The sequence below is a fragment of the Vombatus ursinus genome, unplaced genomic scaffold, assembly GCF_900497805.2.
Source record: "Vombatus ursinus unplaced genomic scaffold, bare-nosed wombat genome assembly UNPS02014817.1, whole genome shotgun sequence".
Classification (NCBI taxonomy): domain Eukaryota; kingdom Metazoa; phylum Chordata; class Mammalia; order Diprotodontia; family Vombatidae; genus Vombatus; species Vombatus ursinus.
Window position 1 is genome coordinate 7,111,397 of NW_020954595.1, and position 10,665 is coordinate 7,122,061.

The 10,665-nt window shown below is 43.2% G+C and overlaps 1 protein-coding gene across 1 annotated transcript in view; it reads left to right on the plus strand.

Annotated features, from left to right (window-relative positions):
• POU6F2 (POU class 6 homeobox 2) overlaps positions 1 to 10,665 on the plus strand; it is a 394,263-nt gene that overhangs the window by 381,918 nt on the left and 1,680 nt on the right. Inside the window, exon 8 of the mRNA XM_027835747.1 lies at positions 7,460 to 7,628. Coding sequence (XP_027691548.1) covers positions 7,460 to 7,628 — 169 coding nt within the window. The remainder of the gene's footprint in view (positions 1 to 7,459; positions 7,629 to 10,665) is intronic.

Below are 10,665 nucleotides of genomic sequence, written 5' to 3' on the forward strand. Positions count from 1 at the left end.
AGATAGATAGATAGATAGATAGATAGATAGATAGATAGATAGATAGACAGATAGATAGATTATCTAGGCAGAACCCTGGGGCTCCTTCATTCACTTGTTTTTCCCAAAGTGAATAGTTAGATTAAATTCTTTTGGGTGATCATTGGACCCGCAATTTCTTCAGTGGAGGTCATTCACATTTAGGAGGGATTGCCTCTCCTAAAAGATAGAATCACTTTTTCTGAAATTTATTATCTGACTAAGCCACCTGGGTCATTGAAAGATGAAGTGACTTGTACTGCCACTATTTGTCAGAAGCAAGACTTGCGCCCAGGGCTTCTTGACTTCAAATCAGGTCTTTCTGAATCTAGAGCCAGCTCTCTCCCCACTGTGCAATGCTGCTGCTCTATGAGTGATGATAGACCTCATCCTGGAGACTGAAATGTTCCAAGTCTTGATGGAATCAGCACAAAGTCCTCCACAAACAGGAGAATTTGAAGGACCCCACTAGCTATCTCAAAGAAATTCCTTTTTGACTTGATATCAGTTGGATCTCCTTGTCAGTGGCAAACACTTCTAGCAAAATAAATTGTTTAACCAACTCCTTTTGCCATAATAGACAGTGGAGCTGCCATATTGGGACTTTATTATCACTGTCCCAAATGTGTTTATAGAGGAATTGGAAATGGTGCTGAACTGAAGAAAGTTGGGGAGAAGCAGCTGGACTGGACCAAGCACATGGAGAGGATTATACTGACAACATTACAACTCAGAGGTTGTCGTTCAAGGTATCTGAAGAAAGAGAAGGTAACAAAGGCATAAAAAAAGATTTGACATCTTCTTACCCCCAAAAAAAGGCAACTGAGAAAATCTTGCTAACTACCAAGCACATGCCTACTTTCTCACCTATGTAAAATGTCTTATGAAAATAAACTGCATATGCCTTGAAAGCATCCTCAGTGGAGGCAATAGGAGGGAACAGGCATGCTTTTGAAAGTCATCCACAGTAGACTCGTGTTTACCATCACACAACTGACCAAAAGATGCAGAGAATATCCAATCCTATAATTGTTTTTGCTGTCTATAAAAAAAATTAATTCATTAGAGCAAAATACGGCCAATAAGGTGTCACCCAAGCATAGGTCAAAATTAGTCAAGATAAATTAGTTAAGATTTCTTGGAAGATGAGGCAGCAGAGACAACCTTGTTTGGGTCATTAATATCAAGGCAAGCATCAAATAGGAAGATTGATGGAATGCCTATCACAAAACCAAGAAAGTAAGAATTCACATACTGAACTCCTTAATTTTTAGGTGTTAAGATGGCATTGTCCAGGGGTCAGAGAGGGTTAAAGTCATACAGGGAAGTGCCAGTCCCTGGTTATGACAGTGAGACACCTGGAGGTTTGTGTGTGACTATGCCTATGTGTGGCTGAGGTGGAACAACGGAATAAGCTATGGGAATTACAGAGGCTGAGAGTGGGGGGGGGGGCAGTAAGTGAGTTTGTGGAAGCATCTCTATGAATATGAAAGTGTTCTAGTATAAGACTAGGGGTTAGGGAGGAGAGGAAGATGATGAGCCAGGTACCAAACTCTTTGCGAAAGGAAGGAGAATGAGAGGGCAGTTGGTATACTTTTTTGTTCAGTCATTTTTCAATAGTCACTCTTCATGATCCCATTTTGGGTTTTCTTGGCAAAGATTCTGTAATGCTTTGCCATTTCCTTCTCCAGATCATTTTACAGTTGAGAAAACTGAGGCAAACTGGGTTAAGTGACTTGCCCAGGGTCACACAGCTAATAAGTGTCTGAGGTTGGATTTGAACTCAGGAAGATGAGTCTTCCTGACTGCAGACCCAGCACCATTCTATCACCTAACTGCCCAAGTTGGCATACTATAGACACCATAATTTAGATTGTGTCATATATGTCTAACAATTGGAAAATGACTCAATATGACTAACCCCCCAGAACATGTGGCTGTGTACCTACCTGAGCTACCTGCTCTCAGGGATGAGAGCACAGATATTATGGTCTCACACTGACCCTATTCCTTATCCACCCAGTGTAACACCAGAGAGGATGCTGGGGAAATTCTGAGCTCCCTATGGCTCTTAGAGAGTAGTGACCACTCTCCTCCTAGCTCTACTCTTTTTTGACTCAATCAGCCAATAAACATTCCATTAGGATTGTAACCACTATGAGGGCAGGGACTATCTTTTGTCTCTTTTGTATTCTCAGCACCTAGCACAGTGCCTGGCACATAGTAGGTGCTTAATAAATGTTTATTGATTATTTTGTGATTATTATGTGCATTGCTTATCTTCTTGGTGTGTGCTTTCCAGGGATGTACACATTGATAATGAGGTTAATGCCAGAGCTAGCTCAGTGTTTGGGAGGCTCCAAAGGAAAGTGTTTGAGAGAAAAGGTATTAGACTGCCTACCAAACTGAAGGTCTACAGAGCAGTCATGCTGACCTCATTGTTGTATGCCTATGAACCCTGAACAGTCTACCAGAACCATGCCAGGAAACGGCATTGCTTCTATTTGAATTGTCTTAGGAAGATTCTGCAGATCACCTGGCAGGATGAGATACTAGACACTGAGGTCCTTTCTCCAACTACACTGCCAAGCTCTCAAACTCTGCTTCAGAGGGCACAACTCTAATGGGTTGGCCACGCTCAAATGCAAAACATATGCTTGCCAAAAAGACTATTTTATGGAGAACTCACACAGGGAAAGTGTTCTTATGGTGGGCAGAATAAGTGATACAGGGACACTCTCAAGGTCTCTCTTAAGAACTTTGGAATTGATTGAGTGATATGGGAAACACCGGCACAGGACTGCTCAGCATGGTGTGCCCACATCAGAGAAGGTGCTGTGCTCTATAAGCAAAGCAGAATTGAAGTAACTCAAAAGAAATGTGAGATGCACAAATTTAGAGAATCCAGCCCAAATGCTCACATGGACTATTTGTGCCCGACCTGTGGTAGAACATTCCAAGCTCATATTGGTCTGATCAGCCACAGTCAGACACACTGTAACTTGCCTGTAGCATAGTGAGGTCATTTTGGTCGTCTTCGAGAACAAAGGACAACAACCAACCAAATTGATTGATTAAGCATCTATTTTGTGGTCTATATCTAAGTGTATTTATCTAGGTAAACTTCATTCAGACCCTACCAACTAATTAAAGCTCTGCCTATGTCCCTCATCTCAGCAGCATAATGAAATCAATGAGAGAGAGAGAGAGAGAGAAATTAACTATATATATATCCTTTACTCATATTCATAGAAGCAAAAAGAATAGCAAAATATGTTAAAAAGATCTTTCATGTGAACTATGAATCTTTCACTTCTCCAAAGCCTAGATAGTCTATAGACAGAGATTGAACTTGGGAATTGTCAGGATGTTGTCCATATGCTTGAGCTCAAATGTCTCCATTAGCTGCCAATTCTGGGAACTGATGAGCATCCCCCATCTGTTTTGCAACTCATGGCCACCTGAAGTATCAATGCCCAGTCAGTGAGTTGAACTCAGGACCTAAGGCACTGATTCCACCTCCAGCCACTTTTCCTCATTCACCACTCTGTGGCTGACTGGTATCTCCAATCCTGTCTCCAGTTGTTTCAGTTAAGTTAACAGTTGATGTGTATCCTCACTTCTAATGGAATGGTGGATTGGTGGTGTGGAGTTAGAGGCAGACACCAGCATAGGAGAGGTTCCTCCTGTTCTAGCCATCCTTCTCTCTCCTTGAATCCCTGCCCACCCCCACTCCCCTGATGCATCAGTTCTTCCCTAATCTTTCATCTTTTTTTCAGTATCAACTTAGTTGGAATTGCCAACTTCAGCAGCTTTGTGAGAGAGATGAAGCCAAGGCTTGGGCCCAAGAGCTCATCAGCTGGGACAGAGATATGAGCTGTATTAATACTACTCTCATTCATGCATGTGTTGCATCACCCCAAGTAGAATATAAGGCCTTTAAAGGCAGGTGCCTACTGTACCAGTCCCTGGCACAGTAGATATTTAATGTTTGTTCATTTGATTTGAATTAAAGCTTGCTGCCACTAATAATCCCATAGTCTCCTATAGTATTCAAAACAAACTGGAGTTGGTCTGCCCTCATTCTTCAAGCACCTCAAGACTTCCATACCAAGTTTCCTATCTCCTATGCCAAATGCTAGGAACCTCTCTCCATCTACCATCTTTCTGAACCAAAATTCCCCACAAAATCTTATAATGAAAGACAAAGAAAGGAAATAAAGTCCACCACGGGAATACTTGTGGCTTTACAGGACCCATAAGGAAATTTTGAAGTTGCTATAGGCTTTGGATCAGAAATTGTGGAAGGAGCCCGTCTATGACCAGGATATCATCAGATAAGGAATTATGTGAGTTTTGGAAGATGAAAGGGACAGAGACGTGATGGTGACCTAGCCCCCCAAATCCTCATTCTTTGAAGAACGCTAGATTTATTCTTGTCCATAGGCAGTCACAGAATCTTTTACCTATACCCAGGGTATTGCATGGACAGACTGAAGCCAAACAAAGTTTCATGTCTGCCAGCAGCCATACCAACAAAGAAGTATCCAGTCACCAGGAGGAGAGAGCAGCCTGTGAAGTCCCTGCTTTCTCAAAAGAAAGATCAAGAGAAGTTCTATGAGGTCCTGAGCCAATCCCAGTGACTGAACACTGACCTTCAGGGAGGCTTTGTTCTATGTGGGAAGTCCTAGGGTGAACACCCATGGGAATGACTGGGAGGTGGAACTGAGCCTTCTGTGAAAGGACTAGTGTCCTGGGGGACCGAAGGCCAGCAAAATAACAGTCAGCCCCAGTCTTTGAGCGGCCACTTGAATTTACAGAAATTAGTGGGTAATTGTGCTAAGAAATTCCTCCCCAACGGAGTCTCTAGACCCAATGAGTTGACATAAAACAGCAAAGACTTTCTGAGAGCATGGCTTCCCTTCAGGAAATCTGAGGGTGTCTTTTGGAACTCTCCATCATCTTCATCTTTTACTGCCTGCATGCGGGTTCCTGCCTTCTTTATACGAGGATCATGAATTGAGAGGAAGAAGCTTCTCTCCCCAGTATTAGTGCTACCTCCCTAGAGAAGACTGAGCTCTCCAAAGCTCTCTAGCACCAACCTGGCCTTCTTGGGCTGCAGCTCTTGGATTATTTGCTCTGTCTTGGACCAAGGCAGCCTCTGTCAATAAGCCACTATATAGGAAAGGCACAAACGGTCTCTTACAGCATCATAAACATGATTTTTCTAGGTAAGTATCTACTGTGAAAATTAAAAATCACAGATCATAGTGAGATGACAGCGAAAATGGTAAATCCCAGCTACCTTGATGGGCTAAGTGAATGAAAAAGCTGAAAGGATACTTTCTATAAAGAAACTAGCTGTTAAACACTGAATGACCCAATTAAAGTATTTCAAAAAGAACTCTACTTCTTTTTACATTTGAGCTAGCTTATTTGTTAAGTGCCCTCACCACCTCCCCCTACAAAAGAAAAAAACAAAAACAAAAACAAAAAAGCACCTCTTCTATGAGGAGAATATGCTGTGACCACAAGCATGTTCTTAACCTCTCTAAGTATGTTTCCGTACCTGTAAAACCAAGACATCATGGCTTCTCTGTTCCTCATGCATGCCATCTCTGGTCTCCATTCGATTACACTGGCCATCTGTTATGACTGGGATGCATTCCATCCTCCCCTCAACCTCAGAATTCCTCATTTCCTTCAAGATGTCACCCAAGCACCTCTTCCTCAATCCATTTCTCGAGCCCTTGACTGCCAGATACCCATTCTCAACTGACGATACATTAATATTCCAAAGGACCAATATGAGACTTGTAAAAAGCTTAGAGGGCAGAAGTGATGTAGTGAGACAGAGCAGCCCCTGGAGCAGGAGGTAGGATCGCTGGCTTCTGGTTCTAACCCTCACCATGGGATCGTGGGAGTCACTTCATCTCTCTGGGCCTCATTCCCCCCCACCACCACTCTTCACTGTGTAGTTCAAAGGCTAAACAATCTCTCAGGTGCCTTCCTCAGAGCAAAACACAAGAATGTTTCACCATACAAATTCCTCCAGCAAGAGGCAGCATGATGTACCAAAGAGAACCTTGGGAGACTGAAAGATCTGAATTCCAATCCTGCCTTTGACACATATTATCTGTGGGGCCCCAGGAAAATCCCTTACTATCTTAGTACCCTGGGAGGGGAGAAGAAGCAACTCTCTAAAACTATAAGTCTTAATAAGATGAAATATAATAGGGATGAAATTCAAGCTTCATCCCTGGATTCAAAAAACCAATTTTATCAAATGAAAGAAGCATGTCTAAATAGCAATTTTTAAAAAAAGATCTAGGGGCTTTAGTAGCCTGCAAGCTCAATATAATAGTGGAATGTGGCAGCCAAAAAAAGCTAATGTAAAATTGGACTGCAGAAAGAGAATCTTCTCTTCTGAGGAATAAGGCTATAGATTCCCCATGGCTGCCCTCCACCCGGATCACACCACACTTGGAGTAGTGTGTTTAGATCTGGACACCAGGCTGTATGAAGGACAATGGAATACTGCAGAATGTCCAGAGGAAATAAAGTGGATGGTGAGAAGGGATATGGGTATATGCCACAGAAAGAGAGGTGAAGGAATTGGGACCGTTGTGCTTGCAGAAAAGAAGAATCCAGGAGCCATGTTAGCTCTGTTCCAGTGTTTGAACGGTGGTTGTGTGTGAGAGGGATTAGGCCTATTCTTCAGGCCCTAAAGGGCAGAAGGAGGAATAACGCATGGGGAAGCTGCAGGAAGGCAGTTTGAGTTTGAGTTTGAGGAAACTAACCAGGAGAGTTGTCCAGAATTCTCTTTTCTGGCCAAACTGGCCGGTTTGCTCTTGCCCACACATGCCATGCCCCCTCTCTCTCTTTCTCTCTCATCTCTGTGCTCTGGTGATTTCTGGGTTAGTCTCTGCATCATCAGCTCTTGGAATCAAAACTTCCTTCGAGGCACAGTTCAAGGCCACCCCCTCCCAAATTCAGCCTTTGTGGTTGATTATCTCTGGCATTAGTACTAGGGACCCTCTTCCTCTTCCAAAAAAAAAATTATTTGTAGAGATTTATTTTGTAGAGACAGATCCTGTATTTGCTTATCTATGGACATGTTGTTTTTGCCAATAGAACATAAACTCCTGGAGGGCAGGAACTTTTGTGTTTTTGTCTTTATGCCCGATGCCTCACAGAGTGCCTGGCAAATATTAGGCATTTCATAAAATTTTATTGATTTGTGGTAAGCTGCGGAGAATTGAGATAAATTGGAAAATGGGATGGTTTGGAAGATAGAAGGAAATCACAAGTCTAGACCCCCAGAAAGAGAATCTCTAATGCCCTCCCAATAAAAAGTCCCCTTCACTATAAGCCATTCTGAGCAGACGTTGCCTCCATGTGCTTTACAATATTGATGCCATTTTAAAAACCACCTCCACAGATCCACAGACAGCAGCGGGTGAGGTGGATGGGGTGAATCTGGAAGAAATCCGAGAATTTGCCAAAGCTTTTAAAATCCGGCGCCTGTCTCTCGGTCTGACGCAGACCCAGGTTGGCCAGGCTTTAAGTGCCACAGAAGGCCCAGCATACAGCCAGTCTGCCATCTGCAGGTAACACCTCTGCCACCCAGGCTCAAACTTCCTTGCCTCTGGGCCTGGCTCTGGCCTTTGCTTCCTTCCTACCCTGCGGTTCTTCCTCAAGCATGCAAGGGGTGAGGGCAGAGGTGGGGGGGAGGGGGGAGGCAGGAGAGAAGACAAAGCACGGGAACTGGATGGCCCTCATTGAAATAAGTGGAAATTGATCATGTGTACTGTGAACTGAGGGTCAGAACCTTTGGGGGAGCAAGAGATGGAAGGGGACCTGATAGAGGAATCAGTGTGTGTGTGTGTGTGTGTGTGTGTGTGTGTGTGTGTGTGTGTGTGTGTGTGTGTGTGTGTGTGTGTGTGTCCCTCCCAGGGGGCTCAAGTCTTTGCTCTGGGTAACAAAAGAAAACACCAGGCAATGAGCCTGGATGCCCTCCCTGCTGCTGCTGCGGATGCACTTGGAGGCATCTTCTCCCTAGGCCATTTTCTAGAATTAGTCTTATTGAGCAAATGTTTTGAGGCTGGCTGTCCCTGTTTATGTCAGAGCTTTCAACATTTCTGCTAAGAATTGACAATGGGGGCTCCCCAAGGAAAAACAGAAGGAGAAAATTAACCATTACCATGCAAGGGTTTTTGAGATTTCCCTTCCTCCAAGTTTGAAACCATGGGAAGGGAAGGCAAGGGGAAAAGAAAGTTGAGGAAGAAAGGGAGAAAGGAGGAGGAAGAAAGATGAGGAAGGAAGGTAGAGAAGGAGAGGGGCAGGGAAAAAGGAAGGAAGGAAGGAAGGAAGGAAGGAAGGAAGGAAGGAAGGGAGTTCTTAAATGGCAGAAGAGAAAATGTCTGGGTATATTTGACCTCCCCTTAGTGAAAACACAGCTCAGTTATTGTGGAGTTAGAGTTGATCCCAGTTAAGTAGTCAGGAGCAAAGCCCATGTCTGCATGTATGTGTGTTCCTCTAATCCTATGTTTATGCATGAGGTAACAAAGGCACTTAGGTAAGAGCTGTTTCCTCTTGGGCAATGCCTTATAGTCCTCTTCCATCAGGGAAAGCCAAGAAACCAACTCTAAACTCATTTAAGTGGGTTTTGTTCTTGGTGATCCATGAAATGCTCTGTCTTTTTATCTGCTCTTTATACTTTTAATGTATTCCCCAAAGAACGGAAGTGTACTTTTCCTGCAGTTTAAGACTAAGGTTATAAATAACATCAGTATGGGGTAGTGAGCTTGCAGCTCACATTTTGCTCAATGATTTTCCATAAAACCCATTGATTGTCGTTAAATACAAAAAGCTCCATAGGATCCTCTCACTTCTATGGCCTCCCCTACTGCTTTTTCTTATAAGAAACCTCCCTGTAGAAAATAACCTTTATTCAGTCTATACAAGAATACTGCTGCTGGGAAATTTGTTTCCAGACTTGTATATCATTATACCAAGCAACATGGCCTGAGACATCCTCCCTCTCAACAAGGAGGACCCTAGGTAGGAAACATCACAGCTACCCGTGGCCAGATGTTAATTACACTTCACTGGGGATGCCTAATGATCATAGGAGCCACAAGTTTTGTTTTTCTAAGTTATGGCCAATTTGTGGTGGTTGCTGAATGAGTCGCTGGCCTATTTTAAATGTCTGAGATATGAGTCCCTTATTGTCTCCTGTGCTTCCTAATTTGATGGAGCCACTCGGTTGCTTGGAGTTGATATGACCTTGCAAGTCACATACCCTGGTTCTTGGAATCTTCCCCTGAGGGCCTAAATGGAGAGTGAGGACCAGAGCAAAGTCTAGAAATGAAAACAAAGCCTGGTTATTCTTACAAACAAAACTGGCCACTCATGGGGCAGCTAGGTGGTGCAGTAGATAGAGCTCCAGCCTTGGAGGCAGGAGGACCTGAGTTCATATCTGGCCTCAGACACTTGACATTTACTAGCTGTGTGACCCTGGGCAAGTCACTTAACCCTGATTGCCTCACCAAAAAAGCAAAAAACAAAAAACCTGGCTGTTCATGATAGTTGACCTTTTCTGGGCCTTTGTATCTCCAAGAACTTTAGTCCCTACTACCCCCACAAGATAGAGAAAGCAGCTGTTTGCCAGTATTAAAATGTAAATCCCTTCAGAGGGCTCGATCATATTGGAAAAAAATGCTAACCCCAGTTAATTTCAGAGACTGAAAGAAATCTCCATGTAAACCTGTGCTTCACAGTTATCCAGATTTTCCACACACTGGATGGCAGGAGACCACTTTGAAGGAGAGCTACAATGGTTCTGAATTGTTAGGAAATGCAGCTGCCTCTTCCCTCCTAGGAGCTGGGGTTTTTTCTGTACCTCTTTGGAAACAAATGCACTACTAAGTAGAATGGGCCCCTCCAACACGTGGGTAGAGCTCAAGTACTGAGATCTGCTTTGCCCCTACTCAGTACGGAATAGTAAAATCTATTGTTCTAACAACAAGAGATTAAATGGGCCTCAGCACTGGGCTTCTGTGTAATGAAAGATGGCCAAGTGTCTAAATAATACACAGCTGTAACATCACTGGAGAGCTGAGGATAGGAGGCAAACTTGATATGAATAATTTCCATCAAATGGTATTCAACAGTTATCATTTCCCTTTGTATTGTTGATTCTTATTTGTCCCATTTGTCCTACCTCATCCCCTTACTTCCAAGTGGTGCTAAAGGTTGGATTTTTTTAATGGAAAAAATCCACCTGGAGCAACATTTAAAGATATGACCATTTGGCACCTCTGTAGAATTTGTTTCATTTTCCTACTACAATAGCAGAAATTGTCTAAACACAGAAGTCTCTGAACATCAGATGGATACAAAGGAGCCCTCTCATTCTGTCTCTTCAGATGGTCTTCTTTTAAAGTATATCATAATTCCCCAAGCAAGCATAGTTCAGTATCATGAACAATGGACAGCAAAGAATATCCCCACCACAGAGAGGCCAATGCTTTTCAGCAGCCTTCTTTATACACATATGTGTATGTCTATGTATGTATGTATGTATGTATGTATGTAGGGAAAGAGAGAGAGAGAGAGAGAGAGAGAGAGAGAGAGAGAGAGAGA